General features: G+C 42.9%; 1 protein-coding gene across 1 annotated transcript in view; it reads left to right on the forward strand.

Annotated features, from left to right (window-relative positions):
* LOC136610282 (coagulation factor X-like) overlaps positions 1 to 17,090 on the forward strand; it is a 37,473-nt gene extending 20,383 nt beyond the window's left edge. The window contains exons 7-9 of the mRNA XM_066589517.1: positions 2,181 to 2,566; positions 8,640 to 8,757; positions 16,060 to 17,090. Of these exons, the coding sequence (XP_066445614.1) occupies positions 2,181 to 2,566; positions 8,640 to 8,757; positions 16,060 to 16,637 (1,082 nt within the window). The 3' untranslated portion in view covers positions 16,638 to 17,090. The remainder of the gene's footprint in view (positions 1 to 2,180; positions 2,567 to 8,639; positions 8,758 to 16,059) is intronic.

A 17,090-nucleotide genomic window follows, 5' to 3' on the forward strand; every position in this document is an offset into this window, starting at 1 on the left:
AGTTGTAATTGTACATTATTATTTCTATATCATACTACTTCTATGAGAATATGATTACATAAAGAAGCAGTCTCCAACCTGCGGCTATCTAGCAGTTGCTAAACTACAACTCCCAGAGCACTACTAATAATGATGGTAGCCTAAATGACTTTCCAGTAAATCACATAACTTGTTCAATTAATATAGTATATAAAAAATGTACATAAACTGGTTACTAAACTCATCACACCTAAAATAGATATAATTTCAGTTCTTTGCATCACTAATAAGTGAAAATGACGCAATCTGCTATGTTCTTAAAAGACTATATGCAGTGAGACTGTTATAATGTCAGACTTTAACGCTTTGCAATCCAATTTTGGATTCAGGGTTTCCTAGGGGGCTCTCTCTTTCTGCCATTATACAATGGCACCATCTTCTGGTTAGAGCCAGTACTGCGGTATGTGACATGCTGGAGAGGCCCCTGACAACAGAGCAGCTGGCAATATACAGTAAGAATACCCTGCCGGACGTCTTCCGACATCAGAGCTGCAAAGGCTTCAATCAGAATGTCTTCAGATGTCAGACAGTGGATTGGAAAGGGTTAAATGATGGCAACCACTAACTTCTATAATAGTAGTCAGCAACAAATGATCACCTGAACGCAGCGGAATAAATTAGCATCATGGGGAAAATTTACTTAGCGCAGCATTTGCAATGCCAGGCTTAGTATAATTTGCCCCGGAGCACAGTGCACTGAACAGTCCTGTTAATATATTCAGCGCATCCCGGCAGCTCTGTGCACCTTTTCAGAAATGTACACCAGGTCCAACCTGGCGTAAATTTCTGATATAATTTACGCCAGTTCATGTCATAAAGTATACATAAATCCATCGATCCAGGGTGGTCATACCCCCCTCCCAACAAGCCCTTCCCAAATTTAAAGTGTTAGGGCAGTGCAGAAAACGTAAAAGTCGCAAATGTTTTTGTAAATACCCATTTGTGCAAAAGTTTATGACTTTTTTTTATGTCACAAAGTGTAATATAAGATTTCATAAATGTGCCCCTATATGTAAGGAACAAAGTCACTCTTGGCTAACTGACAGAGCACCCAGTCTTGTTACCTTTAGCCCTTCCAGTATATGCCTTAATTTGAAAAAGTTTTTAAATAATAGACAGCCTTCGTGAAACGGTCAGATGCATTCATTGTACATAGTCTATCCATGCAATCCCTATATCACAAATCAAATGGTGTCAGCGAGACCACCCTTAGGGCTTTTACTCACTAGCGTTTTTTTAATGCTGCGATGTTCCTGCATTTTTTTTACTACAAATGTCAATGGGACTTTCTAATGTTAAAATCGCATTGCACAAAAATCGCAGAAGCGCAAACTTGTGATTTTGTATGATGCGATTTTAACATTAGAAAGTCCCATTGACATTTGCAGTAAAAAAAACGCTGCGATATTGCAGTGTTAGCATCAGATTAAATGGGCGTATTTCTGCGACTTAAAAACGCCCGGCCAAGCTAATATAGCGCCGGGCGTTTGGCCCAAAAGATAGTCCTGGAACTATTTTTTGGGCCAGAATACGTCGGCCGCTGCGTGGACTCCTATGCAGGCTCCTCCCCCCCATGCAGGCTCACCTCTCGTTCCTCCCCACTCGTTCTGTGCAATGGAAGGGGGCGGGGGCGGAGCAAAGCTCCGGTCCGCCCCTCCGATTAATGGCTATGGACAGGGGGAGGGACATGGGCGGAGCTAAGTGCCCACCCTCTCCCCGGCCCTTGTCCATAGCCATCAATGGGAGGAGGCAGGGGCGGACCAGCACTTAGCCCCGCCCCCGTATACCCCCTCCCATTGCACAGAATCAGCGGGGAGGAACGAGAGGTGAGCCTACGATGGGGAGGGAGGGGAAATGGGCGATGGCCTGGTGAGCTCGGCACATGTGCGCCGACCTCACCAGGCCATATGAACGGGCACACAAACGTTTGATTTTTCACTCCCAACGTAGTGTATATAGGCCGGCTGTGAAAACGGCCGGCCGATATGCACTCATGTGAAAGAAGCCTTAAAAAAACGCAAGTGGGTGCTCACCCAAAGAAAGGAAGGATTTCATCTGTAAGCAGTAAAGGTGCCTCATAATTTCAGTCAGTATTACTACAAATTCATTGGCAATAACCCAGGTTTCCAATTTGCCTCCAGCTCGTTTTCCATGTGGACTCACAATCAGTTCATCACGCTCACTACTAGATCCACAAGAACCCCTTGGTCGCTCCAATTTGGATTTTCCAGAAACAGAGAATAGCGTCTCCAATTCCACAGCTGCAAGCAGTTTAAATGAGAGTGTGGGAAAGCAGCAGGGAGTTGATACTGAGTGGTTGCAAACATCAGACAAAGATGTAGAGAATGGCACTTCTAATAATGTTACTGGAATAGACAGTAAGAACGCTACTATGGAAGGTGAAGATGGGAATGGAACAACCTGGTATGATGACTTCATTGGGAGAATTCTGGGCAATGAAGGCAGATCAGAAAAAGATCGGATAGTTGGTGGGATGCGCTGTGAGCTGGGACAATGCCCCTGGCAGGTATGTGGTCATTTTCATTCTTTTATCATTTCAATAATGTTTTATATCAATCACTCATAATTACACAGATTTAATATGGACTCAAAATAACACAACATTGACTACTTCTAAGTCATGCTCTCACACTCTACATTATTCTATAAAAAAAGTTTAGAGTTGGCAACAAAGTTAGTGCCTGGATGAGAAATAGTGTCTTGTTATCTAGGAGCAATCTAAGGATTTGGAAATAATGATGTCTTGCCCCATTTATATAGTAACATAGTGTATAAAGCTGAATAAGAGACATGCATACGTCCAGTCCAATACTGATTCAGAGGTGGGCAAAAAACACCATGAGGCGGTGCAAATGTTTTTTATTGTAGGGAAAGAAAAATTAATTTGTGACTTCATTATTTCTATAATGTCACTCATTGTTTTCCAGTAAAATACTTTTGTGAAATTAAGCAGTAATATTTTAAAGGAGTTTTTTTCAAATTCGTGTAATTCAAGTTTTAACACTGTATAAATTACAAGTTCTTACATTTTTTAAAAACTTTGGTGAACATTTAACCCCTTAAGGACCAAGCACGGTAAATACACGGTGCTTGGTCCTGGGCTTTAATCCCCGCTGATAGCAAAAATATGGCACAGGATTAAAGTCTCTGCCCCTGCAATCAAGCAGGAGCAGATCAGGTCCTCAGCAGTTAGTCACAGCTGAGAACCCAGAGGAGAAGTGAGAAGTGCTTTTTCATTCAAAAGATTTTTATTCAAAATTTTGCCATACAGATGTGTAGACAAGCTCACTTGGGATGCAAAGCAATTACTCTTTGATTCTATACGCTCTACCATAACCTATTACCCCTTTCAATGATATAGGCTAAAGAAAAGGGAAATAAAAAAAAAAGAGAAAAAAAAAACAAAACAGGAAACAGAACTATCAGCAACTTTTCATGAATAACTTGCATATAGACAGTACACTTAGTGACACCACGGAGCCTAGAGACAAACAGAGGGCAGGGAGACAGCAGAAAACAGGTTGGTGGGGGAAGGAGGAGGAGAGAGAGAACGGGGTGACTGGAACATCATAATAAGCTCCTTTGGAGAGTAATGCCCAGGCCGAAATGTGCCTGTGTGACCAGAGTCGCTGTTTAAATCTGACCAGTGTCTTCCCACTTCTTGAAACCTTCTGAAGACCGGAAAGAGATCCAGATCTGCCACGTTCTACAGAACTCGTCATGGGCATCAGTCTCTCCTGTCCTCATTTCGTCAAAGTGCATTAGATCATTCAGCTCCTCCACCCACATCACCTTCAATGGAGGTGTAGTGGACTTCCAAAGTCTGGGAACAATTCTTTTGGTTGCTAGAATGAAGAAACTCAAAAGGCCCCTTTTAGTCCTTTTAATAAGAAGTGCTTTTTAACTGCTTTTGCCTTCTCAATGAGCGCTATGTACTAAAAAGTGAAAGTGGAAGTGTTTCTTGCACTAAGCAACCCAGCGATCACATGATCGGGTGCCCCCTTTAGGAGCAAAGCTGCAGGGTCCTAGAAGACTCCGATCAGCTCTTCCAGTTACTATTGTCACTACAGGGGATGTTTTCACATGTAACTGGGGCTCCTATGGGATGCTGCTCCTATGGATGCCCCAGCTACAGTGTAAAATAAATAAAAAAGACAATGTAAATGACCCCCAGAGGTCTTATATGACGTCATGGGGGACATAGATTTTTTTTAAAAAGTTACAAAAATGGGTTAAAAAATTTACAGAAAATAATAATATATACTGTATATAAAAAAGAAAATGACCCACCGCCGCCAACAACCAAAACTGTTGTTGTATGCGCCCTGTAATCCAAAACTATACATATTATATATTAAACATCCAAATCAAAATGAGCAACCCATTGCCATACTTCAGAATTTAGAGTAAATATACTAATTTAAAAAAATAACAACTATAAATGTTAAAAAATAATTTTCTTAAGCTTTTTTTACTCTCAATAAAACTAAAAAATGGGAAAAAAGACTGTGAGAAAAGATGTAAAAAATAGCCTTACATGTGACAGGAAAAAAACGCGGTACCTAATGGTGTGAATACCGACATAATCCAAAGACATGCCGAGGTCTGGGCAGGCAACAAACGATACAACAGGCTCCTACATCAGCTTGTCTTTGATCAATCAGTTTTGCAGTTGTTAACTATGATTGTTATATTATGGCATTAAAAATGGTTCTGGCCAGAGAAAACTTGCTCTATTGATATGAACACTTACAGTTCATGCTTCAGAATATTTAGTTAAACAATTACAAAAAAAATATTATAGCAAAATGCAGGAAAAAAAGTAGGGCAGTTTAACCACCACATGGGTAAAATCCCTAAAAACTGTCTGCTCCTTTAGGATCAAAGCAGCCTGGTCCTTAAGGGGGCCTCCTGAAATGGACGTGGCTTGTTAGGAGAAGGCATAGTCACCCCAGACCAACAGCTTTATGTATAATTATTGCCAGAAAATTTATCTCTTGATCTATCAGTTTTAACCTATTCAGTGGATGGGTGAAAAAATATCCAGGCTCTGGAATACCCCTTTAAGACAGCACTGTGCTGTTTGATGTACATGCACTGAATGCCTGCACTGCTGGAGACATAGTACCAGTGTGGAGGATAGGGATGACAACTGTGTATACTGATCTTAGCTACATAGAACTACTGAAGGACATAGCTAGGGTAAACAAGGTAATAAACTTAGAAGTAGCTCAATCTCTTTTATTAAGAAAGCTGGGGCACGAGAGGGAGAACTATTGGCGGAACAGTGTCAGTCATTGGAGAGGGAATTTATTACCCTTTTGACACGAATAGGAATAGATGGCTGCAGATTGGAAGGGACTATTTGCTATATATAAGGGAAAAAGCCCAGAGGAATCTCTTCTTTAGTCGTCAATCTTTCTTTGAATTGGGCAATCAGTCAAGCAAGTTGTTGGCCTTCTTCATGGCCCATCAGGAGACTGCCCCCCTCGCAATACTGAGGATTAAGTCAGCTGAGGGAGTCACACTCTCGGATCCGAAGGATAATTTGAATAGATTTCAACAATTCTATAGCCTGTATCAATCACAGGCTGATTATTCCCCTACAGAACTAAATACCTACTTGGCAGACATAGTATTTTCTACATTACAAGAAACTCGCTACTAGACTCCCCTATTACAATGCAAGAAATTGAAGAGGCAATGAAGGTCATGACTAAAGGCAAGACCCCGGGACCGGATGGTCTACCACTGGAGGTCTATTTACAATACAAAGAAGGAATTGTGCCATACTTGCTTTCTTTATATAAATATATATTTGAGGATGGGCGTCTTCCAGAGTCCATGTCAGAAGCTAGCATAGTGCTCATTTTAAAGCCCGATAAAGACCCGGAGGACTGTGGGTCACATAGGCCCATTTCACTATTAATACAGATTATAAGATCCTCACTAAGATATTGGCTTGAATTAGGTAATAAAAGAAATCATACATTCTGACCAAGCAGGTTTTATCCTGGGAATGTCAACCTCGGACAATAATAGAAGGACACAGGTAATTACACAGGTGGGCTGGAGGTGGGGGTTGGACTGGACCTTGGCTTTATTAGACGCTGCTAAGGCATTCTATTCTGTTGAGTGGCTATATTTGATAGAGGTACTTCACAGATTCGGATTTGGAGAATCCTTTTTTTAAGTGGATCTCTATTCTGTATAGATCTCTGGTAGCCATGGTCATGGTGAATGGCCTGACCTCCACCTCCCTTGCACTACATAGGGGTACCCGACAGGGCTGCCTACTTTACCCCCTCCTGTTTGCTATTGCAATAGAGCCATTGGCTCTAATAATTCGGCAACATTGGTCATACAAGGGCATTGAGATCGGAACTACAGAGGATAGGATAGGCTTGTACGCTGATGATTTAATATTATATATATCTGAACCTCGGCACATTTTGCCACTGGCTATCTCTCTAATAGATGGGTTTGGGAGATTTTCAGGCTTGCGCGTTAACTGGCAGAAGTCTGCTTTTATATCCAGATAGGAGAGGCATTCTACAACCTACAGATCGCTTCCCAATTTAAATATCTTGGGATTTATATCTCTAGAGATCACATGCTGAGCTTTGCTTTGAATATTGCCCCTCTATTAACGTCTTTGCAACATAAACTCAAATCATGGAGCACCCTACTATTATCTGTGGCCGGTAGAATAATTGTTATTAAAATGATTGTTCTCCCCAAATATCTATATAGATATAGAACACGCAGACACAATCATACCCCAGAAAATTTTCAATAAGACCAACTCATCGGTAGTATCCTTCATTTGGGGGAAATCTAGAGCTAAGCTTCGCATGGAGACCCTACAGCACCCTAAAGACATGGCAGGAATGGCGCTACCAGATTTTGAGCTGTATTATTTGGCCGGACAACTTAGGTATATTCGGCACTGGTTGTCAAACGCTCCCCTCCCAAACTCTGAACACCACCTAATGGTTCTTCTGTCTGAAATCTCCCTCTGGATTGTTCTGGAGAAACCAGACCTGTTGGCCAAGCAGATGCTACCTATTCATAAACTGGCGATTAGAGTGTGGCAGACTTGTAAATCACTGACTAAATATGTAGGTACCCCTTTAAAAACCCCTCTGTGGGATAATAGAAAGCTCCCACATCTTGTGAATCTACCAGATAAGCAGTTCTGGGTGAACCTGGGAATTACCCCATTGGAATATCTGTATATTGATGCTATACTAGCCTCCTTTGAACAGCTCCAGCAGCTGTACCAAATCCCTAGGACTGGATTCTATAGATTTTTGCATCTCCTTTACGCTCTTATGACACAATTTCCAGAACCAAGGCAACCTCTGTCTCTGTATGCTCTGATAGGCATAAAAAGCACTCAAGGCCCCAGGGCTCTGATATCGGCATTGTACGTTCATCTGCTGCATTATAAAACTTCCTATACACCAATGTTGGTGATAGATAGATGGAAGTGACTTATCCCCTTCCTTGCTGGCGAGCAATGGGATGTTGCGAAGGCATCATATACCATGGTATTACCAGCTGCAAACAATAAATTAACTCAATTACATACACTTCACCAGTGCTATCTAACACCGACTAGGCTTTATAAAATGAACATGGTGTCTGCCAACCAATGTCATTGATGCTGAGCAGGAGGGGCAAATTTTAATCATTTAATATGGAGCAGCCCAGATATCTATGCATATTCGGAGGAGGTTACAGAATTTTGTCAGCCAGCTAATTGGCATGCCAATTCCACTTGACCCGATCATATGCTTGTTGGGTGTTTTGGATGAGGTGCACTGGCAATTTCATGATCGGATATTTCTTACTAAGGTGTTGTTCCAGCCCGCAAAACGATAGCTTTATGCTGGATGGATAGACGTTCCCAAACAGTCTCGATGTGGCAGAATATTGTTAATTCCACCTTATTGTATGAGAACATAGTCTATACAAATAGAAAATGCCTGGAGAAATTTCCCAAGGTCTGGTGGAGATGGTGTGGCTCGGCGGACACGTCTTTCACACAAGATTTGCTCCAAGGTTTATTGAACAGAATGGTCTCTAGGACTGGTCAGTAATGTGGGTGCCTACTGTCAAATTCTACTGACACTGTAACCTAATGTGCTAATGCACTATATTTATATGTCAGTTATAAGAATGTACCTGTGCAATTCTCCCTTAATCTGAAAAACTTACGATGTATGCAAAGTTCATATACTGTATGGTATATTTATTGTTCAATAAAATGAGTTAAAAACAAAACATAGAAGTAGAGGTACTTTTGGTGGTTACTGATGTTAAACGCTAGTTGTTTTTTTTTACTGTTTTGGTGTCTTTGGTGACATAGGCCATGGATGTGATTGTAGGAATATACCTTTAAGCTTTATTTTCATAAAACAAGAAAATCTTCTTAAGGACCCCATTAGTGGAAACCCAGCAATTAAGACCTCCCACTACACAATATCCTGGAGGACAGACTATGCTTACATTGCCAACTCTCCAATTGCAAATTTGTATTTTATCTCTGTCTCCATTTATGCTGTCTGGTTTAGGTTATGATTCGCACTTCTAGAGGGACAGACTTCTGCAGTGGGAGCCTGATTAGTCAACGCTGGGTAGTGTCCGCCGCTCATTGCTTTGAAGGAATTGACCCACATCATGTTACTCTTGGTAAGTTGTATTGTAATAGACTGACATTGCTGTGACATATTTGAAGTAACCATCAGTCAGGTAGTTATTAAAAACTGCTAATCATTTTAGTAAGCTCATACTTAGATATATTAGAGAACGGTATATGCAGCATTATTCCAATTCTGACGTATAATCAAAATTCCTCGATGCTCAAGCAAAGGGTTACAATATGAGCAGACAGACAAAAAAGGTCATCCTATTCACGACAGCATAGCCTGTTAGCTGATTAGTGGATCTAGTGAGGGAAATAGTGTATAAAAACAAGGGCAATTTTTTTTACATGTACAGGATAGGTGATTATGAGCCTTTTTGCAATATATTTAATCACCTCCTTCTGTACATTTCTATTAGTAAGCCTATTATTCAGCTGGTAGCTAATGCTAGAGAAATCCATCTTCAGCTAGCTGCATAGCTGAATATGGAAGTCCCTTCTGCACTGTACCTGTTCGGTCTTTTCTAACGCAGGTCCAGCAGCTTACATGCAATAAATGGTTGCCTTTTTTATTCATTTTGTAGGCATTTAAAGGGTGAAGTTATGGATGGAGTATATATCCCTCCCAGGCTTCTAGTCTGGACAGGGTGGCGCTCCAGTCCACAACTTCACCCTAGTTCTCAGGAAGCGCAGCTGTAGGCCCTGACCTCATTACTGGAACATAAAACAGTGCAGCTCCAGGAAGTCAGGGCCTGACAGCCTGAGGAGAAACCCTCTGAGCACTTGGATAGTGCAAACTGCATTTGTGTGGTGTATGGACTTGAGGACCCTGCGCGGTACCTCTGCTACTTTAACCCCTTAACGACTGCCCCATCGTGAAACTACGTCCTCAGAAAGTGGGCTTTAATCCTAGAGGACGTAGTTTTATGCATCCTCTTTGGATTAATGCCCACTTGTCTAAGGACATGACAACTCCATGCTGTCGGTGCCCGCAGGTAGCCGACAGCATGGAGCTGTCATCCCAGGATGCGGGCAGTCCCCCCCGGCATTGTGATCGGCGCTATCCAATGGATAGCGCCGATCGCAAAAAAGTAAATAAAACAGTGAAAAAAAGTAAAGATTCAGCTGCCCTGATGGATCAGATACATCAGGGTAGCTGAAAATGCTCACCTGCCTTCTCTGCGCTGCCCCCGATGAATCTGGTCCTCCCGCACCTGCCGGCGGTCTTCTGCGCATGCGCGCCAGACGATGACGTCAAGCGCACGCGCAGAAGCCCGGGAGCCCCCAGCAAATTTAAAATCTCCTAGCTCCCGGCTCCTGAAGGTAGCCGGGAGCCAGGAGGTGTTACCGGGGCCCACGATCGCCGCTATCCATTGGATAGCAGCGATCGCGAAAAAGTTAAAAAAGTTTTAAAAAGGTGTCCGTTTCACCTCCCCTCATGGATCGGATCCATGAGGGGAGGTGAAAATACTCACCCCCGGTCCTCAGCGGTATCCCGATGTTCCGGGACCCGAAGTCCCCCTCTGCGCATGCGCGCCCGATGATTGACATCGGGCGCGTGCACAGAGAGGCTCGAGCCCCGGGAAATTTTAAATTCCTCTGCTCCTGGCTGCCATGTGTAGCCAGGAGCAGAGGGATGTCATCAGGGACATGATCACTGTCATCCAATGGATGACAGTGATCATGTAAAGTAAAAAAAAGTGTAAAAAAGTTTTTTAAAAAAGTGTAAAGAGTAAAAAAAAAAAAAAAAGTTTAAAAAAGTTAAAAAAAAGTTAAAAAAACTTACGTCTCATCACCCCCCACGGATCATATCCGTGAGGGAGGATGAAATGACGTACCTAAGGCCTGCGGATTTATCCACGGATCTTACCCCAGCTTCTGCGCACGCGCCCGTCGCCAAAGTGGCGGACGCATGCGCAAAAGCTGTGGATTGCCAGCGTAATTTAAAATCTCCCTGCTCCTGGCTACAAAATTTAGCCGAGAGCCTGGAGATTTCACGGGGGGCCGCGGTGAGCGGTTTCTGGTCACGTGTTCGCCGTTATCCAATGGATAATGGCGATCACGTAAAAGTAAAAAAAAGGTGAAGGTTCATCTCCCCTCACCGATGCGATCGGTGAGAGGAGATGAAACTTTTTAACGGAGGCCTCCGTATTTGCACCCCAACGCGATCCTCATCCGTGAACTTTCCTGGATTCTGCGCATGCGACCGCCTGCAAAATACCGGACACATGTGCAGGAGTCGGGGAGCCCAGGAAATTTAAAACCTCCTTGCTCCCAGCGAGAGCCTGGAGCAGTGACAGGTGGCCTCGTTGAGCGGTCCCCGGTCACGTGATAAAAAGGTAGCGATCTACCTTAGGTCGGTTTCACATGACCGGATAGGAATTACGGATTCTGCATGCGTCTGATCCGCGGTATTACGCAGATCAATCGCATTGGATTACACAATTCCGCTCACATTAGTGGGTCGGAATTGTGTAATCCACTCGCAGAAAAGAGAGCGCAGCATGTTCTATTTTACCGTGGCTATCCGCTGCACAGAGCCCATTGTGCTCAGTGGTCGCGGATATACCCGCAGCCCATACGCAACTTCATTGTGTACGGGCTGCGGGTACCCATGTCATTGCTAAGCAACGGTGCGGGAAATACAAACAAAAAAATATATATACTGCGCATGACCGCCTGTGTGAGTAGGCATTTATGCGCAGTACATTACGCGGCCGTGCGCAGGGTCACGGCCGGCTTACAGCTGGGATCCGCTGCGGGCCTCCGCAAGCAGATTCCACCTACGGCCGTGTGAGCCTGGCGTTATTCAGACCGCTACCTGTAATACGTAATTTACAAGAAGCCCCGGGAACGCTTGCCTTCCTGCAGTTCCAGGAGCAGCTTGTTGAGCGCCTTCTGTGCGAGATCGCCACACCTCATCAAGCTTACGGAGACTCACAGAGCGCCACTTCTTACACCCCATACCCGCTACTGAGGTCATGAAATACCCCCAAAAAGCATGAGAGGAGGGGGGATACCCGGTTTTATTGCCCCATGGGCCCATCCCAACCAGCCTCCGTAGTTACCCCTGTCTTCGGAAATACCACACAGTTCACATTATTACTTTTATCTAAGATTTGGGGAACGTCGAAAAGGGCACGGAGGAGGGGGAGGGATATTTTTAGGGAGTCAATTTTTATTCCGTACAAGTGGGCAATGGGTCCTGGAATTTATTCAATTGTGCCCAGAAATCCAACGGGTGTTCCCTCCATTATAGGCCTAACCATGTGTCCTATAAGTAGATTAGGGCCACAACGGTAATGTTTTTGAACACGGGACAAACAGGGGTATCAATTTTGGGGTGAACGTCTTCATTCCTATGTACACTGTACAAAAAAACCTGTTTTTAAATTGACAAAATTGCCAAAAAAATGAAAATTGTTATTTTTTCCTTCTGCTTTGCTTAGATTCATTCAAATACTGTGGGGTCAAAATATGCAGTACACCCCTAGATGAATTCGTTAAGGGGTCTAGTTTTCAAAATGGGATCATTTGTTGGGGTTCTCTGTCGTTTTGGCCGCTCAAGGGCTCTACAAGTGGGCAATGGGGCCTAAATCAGCTTCATGCTAAATTTCAGTTCTGAAAGCCACCGCTTACTCCTTTCATTTTGGGCCCCGTTGTGCATCCAGACAAAAGATTAGGGCCACAATGGGTATGTCTCTGAACACGGGAGAAACAGGGGTATCCATTTTTGGGATGCAAGTCTTCATTCAAGTGTGTGCTGTACAAAAAAAGCAGTTTTTAAAATGATTGAATTGGCAAAAAAACGAAAATCACATTTTTTCCCCTTTGCTTTGCTTGAATTCATTCATAAACTGTGGGGTCAAAATGGTCAGTACACACCTAGATAAATTCGTTAAGGGGTCTAGTTTTCAAAATGGGGTCATTTGTGGGGGTTCTCTATGGTTTTGGCCGCTCAAGAGCTCTACAAAAGTGCTATGGGGCCTAAAACGCCTTCAAGCTAAATTTCAGTTCTGAAAGACACCGACTACTCCTTTCATTTTAGGCCCCGTTGTGCATCCAGACATAAGATTAGGGCCACAATGGGTATGTTTCTTAACACGGGAGAACACGGGAGAAACGGGGGTATCCATTTTGGGGTGTAAATCCTCATTTTCATGGGCACTAAAGGAAAAAAATATATCTTTAAAATGACATGTTTGCAAAAATATGAAATTTTAATTTTTCTTCTCTAAATTTAATTAATTCCTGAAAAAAAACGGTGGGGTCAAAATACTCATGACAGCCCTCATTGGATACATTAAGGGGTGTAGTTTTTAAAATTGGGTCATGGGGGGGGGGTATCTATTATTCTGACACTCATGAGCCTTTGCAAACTTGGCTTGGTGCAGGAAAACAAAGTGTACCTCAAAATGCTGAAAAGTAATGTTAAATTTGTACGTCATCTAAATGGTTAAAAAAACACAAAAGTTTTTCAAATGTGCATTCAGAATAAAGTAAACAGATGGAAATATATATCTTATCAAAAATTTGTACTGTATGTTTGGACATATTTGAGATATTACAGTTGAAAATGTGAAAAAATGACACTTTTTTCAAAATTTTCCCAATTTTGGCGCTTTTAATAAATATACACAAATTATATCGGTCTCTTTTTACAACCAAAATGAAGTACAACATGTGGCGAAAAACCAATGTCAGAATCACTTGGATATGTAAAGCCTTTACGAAGTTATGCTACGTTGAACGACGCATGTCAGATTTCCAAAATTTGGCTCCATCACTAAGGCACAAACAGGCTTCGTCACTAAGGGGTTAAAGGACATTTTCTTGTTTGCTGTGTGTGAAAATAAAGACTGCCGTGAGTTTCATCTACTGTTTTGGAGTCCAGTGTGTCGCTGCTGCCCCTCCCCTGGAGGACATTACCACAATATATATACAAAATCTACCCCATAGTTTTATGAAGCTCCTGCCTTTTGTTTTGTATAGCGTTCCTCTCATTTTTCTCTTGGGCACTGTGAAAATAAGCCATCGTATGCTGCATTTGACTTCTCCTCTTGAAATAGTGTCTGCTCTCCTCGATGCACCGTGGCATTAGCTCAGTGCACCAGGTTGTGAGTATTACACCGGATACACTGAACATCAGGTTCGGCAGTGAGTGGATGCGATGTGAAGAACAGAAGCTGTAATGAAGAATAGGACAGCTTCTCCTCTTCACAATGCTTAGGAAAGACTTGAGAGAGGTTGGAATGTTAGACAAAATGAATGACAGGGATATCATACAACTATGGGGGAGATTTGAATATAAATTAACTAAGAAAAAAAGGAAGTCATTTATCAATAACGCCTTCTATGTAAGCTACAAAATACAGTGCAGGCACACTGAAGAAGGGACCTCCATATTCAGCTATGCAGCTTGCTCCATAGGAGGCTTACTACCATAGTAACAGTGTACATAATAGGCTGATTAAAAGCACTTTTATACAATTTATATAACCACATAGTCTTTACATTAGAGAGAAAAATAAGTTACACTTTAAAAGCGGTATGCAAGCACATACTTGACCAGCACTCCATTCATTCTGATGTCACTGCAGAGGGAGTAGTAACCCCACAGTGACCGGTAGAAGGGGACACGAGACTCCCATTCTCGAGATCGTTGGGGGTCTCGGCAGTGAGATCCCCACCAATCAGCAAGTTATTCCCTATCGTGTGGATAGCAGATGACTTGTGACCCTGGTACAATCCCTTTAAGCATGTGCCCACAGTATCCAAATTATAGCAGTCATTTTTGACAATACAGTTGTAAATGGGAAGCAGTGATCTGTACGAATGTATAACCATAGACATTAAGTTGTAAAAAGTGATAAGGGGGCAACTTTGCTATTATGGGGGAAAAACTGTTCAAATACATTTTGTATTGATAAAAGATACAAATACTTGGCTCCTTCAAGCAGGCCATTTAAATTGTTGGCAGATCCAAAGTCAACTGGTGTTGTATAGCAGGCTGACAATGGGACAAACCAGAATCTGGCTTGCCTGATTTTAACATGCTCTATCTTTTGTGTATGGAAGGTAAGCACTGTTGGTGGTATCTGTTAGAGGTTTATCCTCCATTTATCAGGTAGTCATTATGTGACAAAATGTGCAACAAATCTACCCTGAAGCTTTGAACAATTTTGGAAGTAGATGTAGAGATGTTAAGTGGTGCCAAAAGTATTACAGTTATCTTGAAAATGATTACATGTGATTGAGAGATGACGTGTGGCTGCAGTGCAATGGAAACATCATCCCGTTTCAATGTCACAAAGCATCAGTGAGAAGAGTGAAAACAAGCAGGCTGGTTGTTTGCTGTGGCACTTATAAAAAAATTGTCTAATTCTTAAAGAGGTTTTCCAGTGAAATACTACTGATAACTAGAGATGAGTGAACATACTTGGTTCAGGCGTTTTTGCACTCGAGCACCGCTTTTTCCGAGTAACTGACTACTCGGATGAAAAGATTCGGGGGGCACCAGGGGTGTGCGGGGGGTTGCAGAGGGGAGTGGGGGGGGGGGGGGGGGGAGAGAGCTCCCCCCTGTTCCCCACTGCTACCCCCCGCTCCACCACGCCGCCCCCCGAATCTTTTCGCCCGAGTAGTCAGTTACCCGGAAAAAGCGGTGCTCGAGTGCAAAAACGCCCGAAAAGAGTACGCTCGCTCATCTCTACTGATGACCTATCCTCAGGATAAGTCATCAATAGTTGATCGGCAGGGGTCCGTCTCCCGGGACCCCGACTGAATCAGCTGAGTGGGCGCATGCTGTCAGCACCACAAATACATAGAGGTTGGAGTGGAAGCAGGGGAAGTCTCTGGCTGACCTCTATGTAATGGCCGGCACTTGTAACTACAGGCTTAGCATCAACGTCAATGATAGCCATGCCTGCAGTTTCAAGCGCCGGCCACTACACAGAGGTCGGCACAGAGTCTACCCTTGCTTTCGCTTCAACCTCTATGTATTTGCGGTGCTGACGGCATGCGCCCGCTTAGCTGGTCGGTCGAGGTCCCGAGAGACGGATCCCAGCCAATCAACTATTGATGACCTATCCTGATGATACATCATAAATAGTATTTACCTGGAAAACCCCTTTAAATAGTTTGGCAGGATAAAAATACTTCGGACAGATTGAATATTTCCTGTTGATGTGTATTGTTTGGCAAGAATTACTCTACTCCCACCTTTACATAATTCAAAATTACATTTGGCTGTGTGGGCCATCAAGTATATAAAAGTAATGGCATTAATCCGGAGCTGCAAATATAGACCTATTATAAATATTTGATGCCTGTATATATCCATTTTTTCCTAGGGGATTATGACAAATACCAACGGGAACAGGATGAGCAGAAGATTGCAGTACTGAAAGTTTTCTCCCACCCATATTATTTGGGGGAATATTATGACCATGACATTGCCCTTTTGTACTTACGTAGCCCAGCTATCTTCAGTGAATACACACGACCAATCTGCTTGCCTAGTCCTGGACTTGGACGTCTGCTAACTCAAGAGGGTGAAATAGGGCAAGTAAGTGGTTGGGGAGCGACGCGATATAAGGGACGTGCCAGTCGTTTCCTACTAAAGGTTCGATTACCCATTGTCAGCCAAGACACTTGTATAAATTCTACGGACATGGTGCTAACAGGAAACATGTTCTGCGCTGGATATAATATTGAGGCAAGAGACTCTTGTAAAGGAGACAGTGGTGGCCCATTTGCTGTGTTATATCGCAACACCTGGTATCTGCTAGGTGTGGTAAGCTGGGGAGAAGGCTGTGCCCAAGAAGGAAAATATGGTGTCTACACCAGAATATCTAATTATATCTCATGGATAAAGGACACCATTATAGAAACAGATGGAGTGGACGAGCCAGTTGTTCAAACATTATAAAAGGTCAATGCAGATTTTTCCCTACAATATAAATGCTAGGTAAAAGTTTGGGCTAAAAAGAGATGTCTTCAGAAAGGTGTATTTGGGAATTGTATACCACCAGTATATGACATGCACAGGAGCATGGGCTAAAGAATCAGCTACTGTTTGGGCTGTGAATTGTGGCTTATCCTATGTAAATGGAGTCCTTGAGCCATGCATGCAATCAACATGTAGTGAACTATCTAGGCAGTTTGTTTCATTGCCAACTACATGTCTTTTATGTACATAAATTTGTAAGTCCACTTTCACAGTATTTTGGTGAGTATTATTGGGCCCAGGACAACAGAGGTGGTGTATAACAGTAAGATTTGCACAGCTTCTGTGTTTTGGACCTACTTCTTGTTATTGGCTTACAAATACAAATCATAATGTGTGAAAATAGCCTAAGGCCGGCTTTCACGTGGGCGAAAA

Source organism: Eleutherodactylus coqui, chromosome 1 (assembly GCF_035609145.1).
Source record: "Eleutherodactylus coqui strain aEleCoq1 chromosome 1, aEleCoq1.hap1, whole genome shotgun sequence".
NCBI classification, from domain to species: domain Eukaryota; kingdom Metazoa; phylum Chordata; class Amphibia; order Anura; family Eleutherodactylidae; genus Eleutherodactylus; species Eleutherodactylus coqui.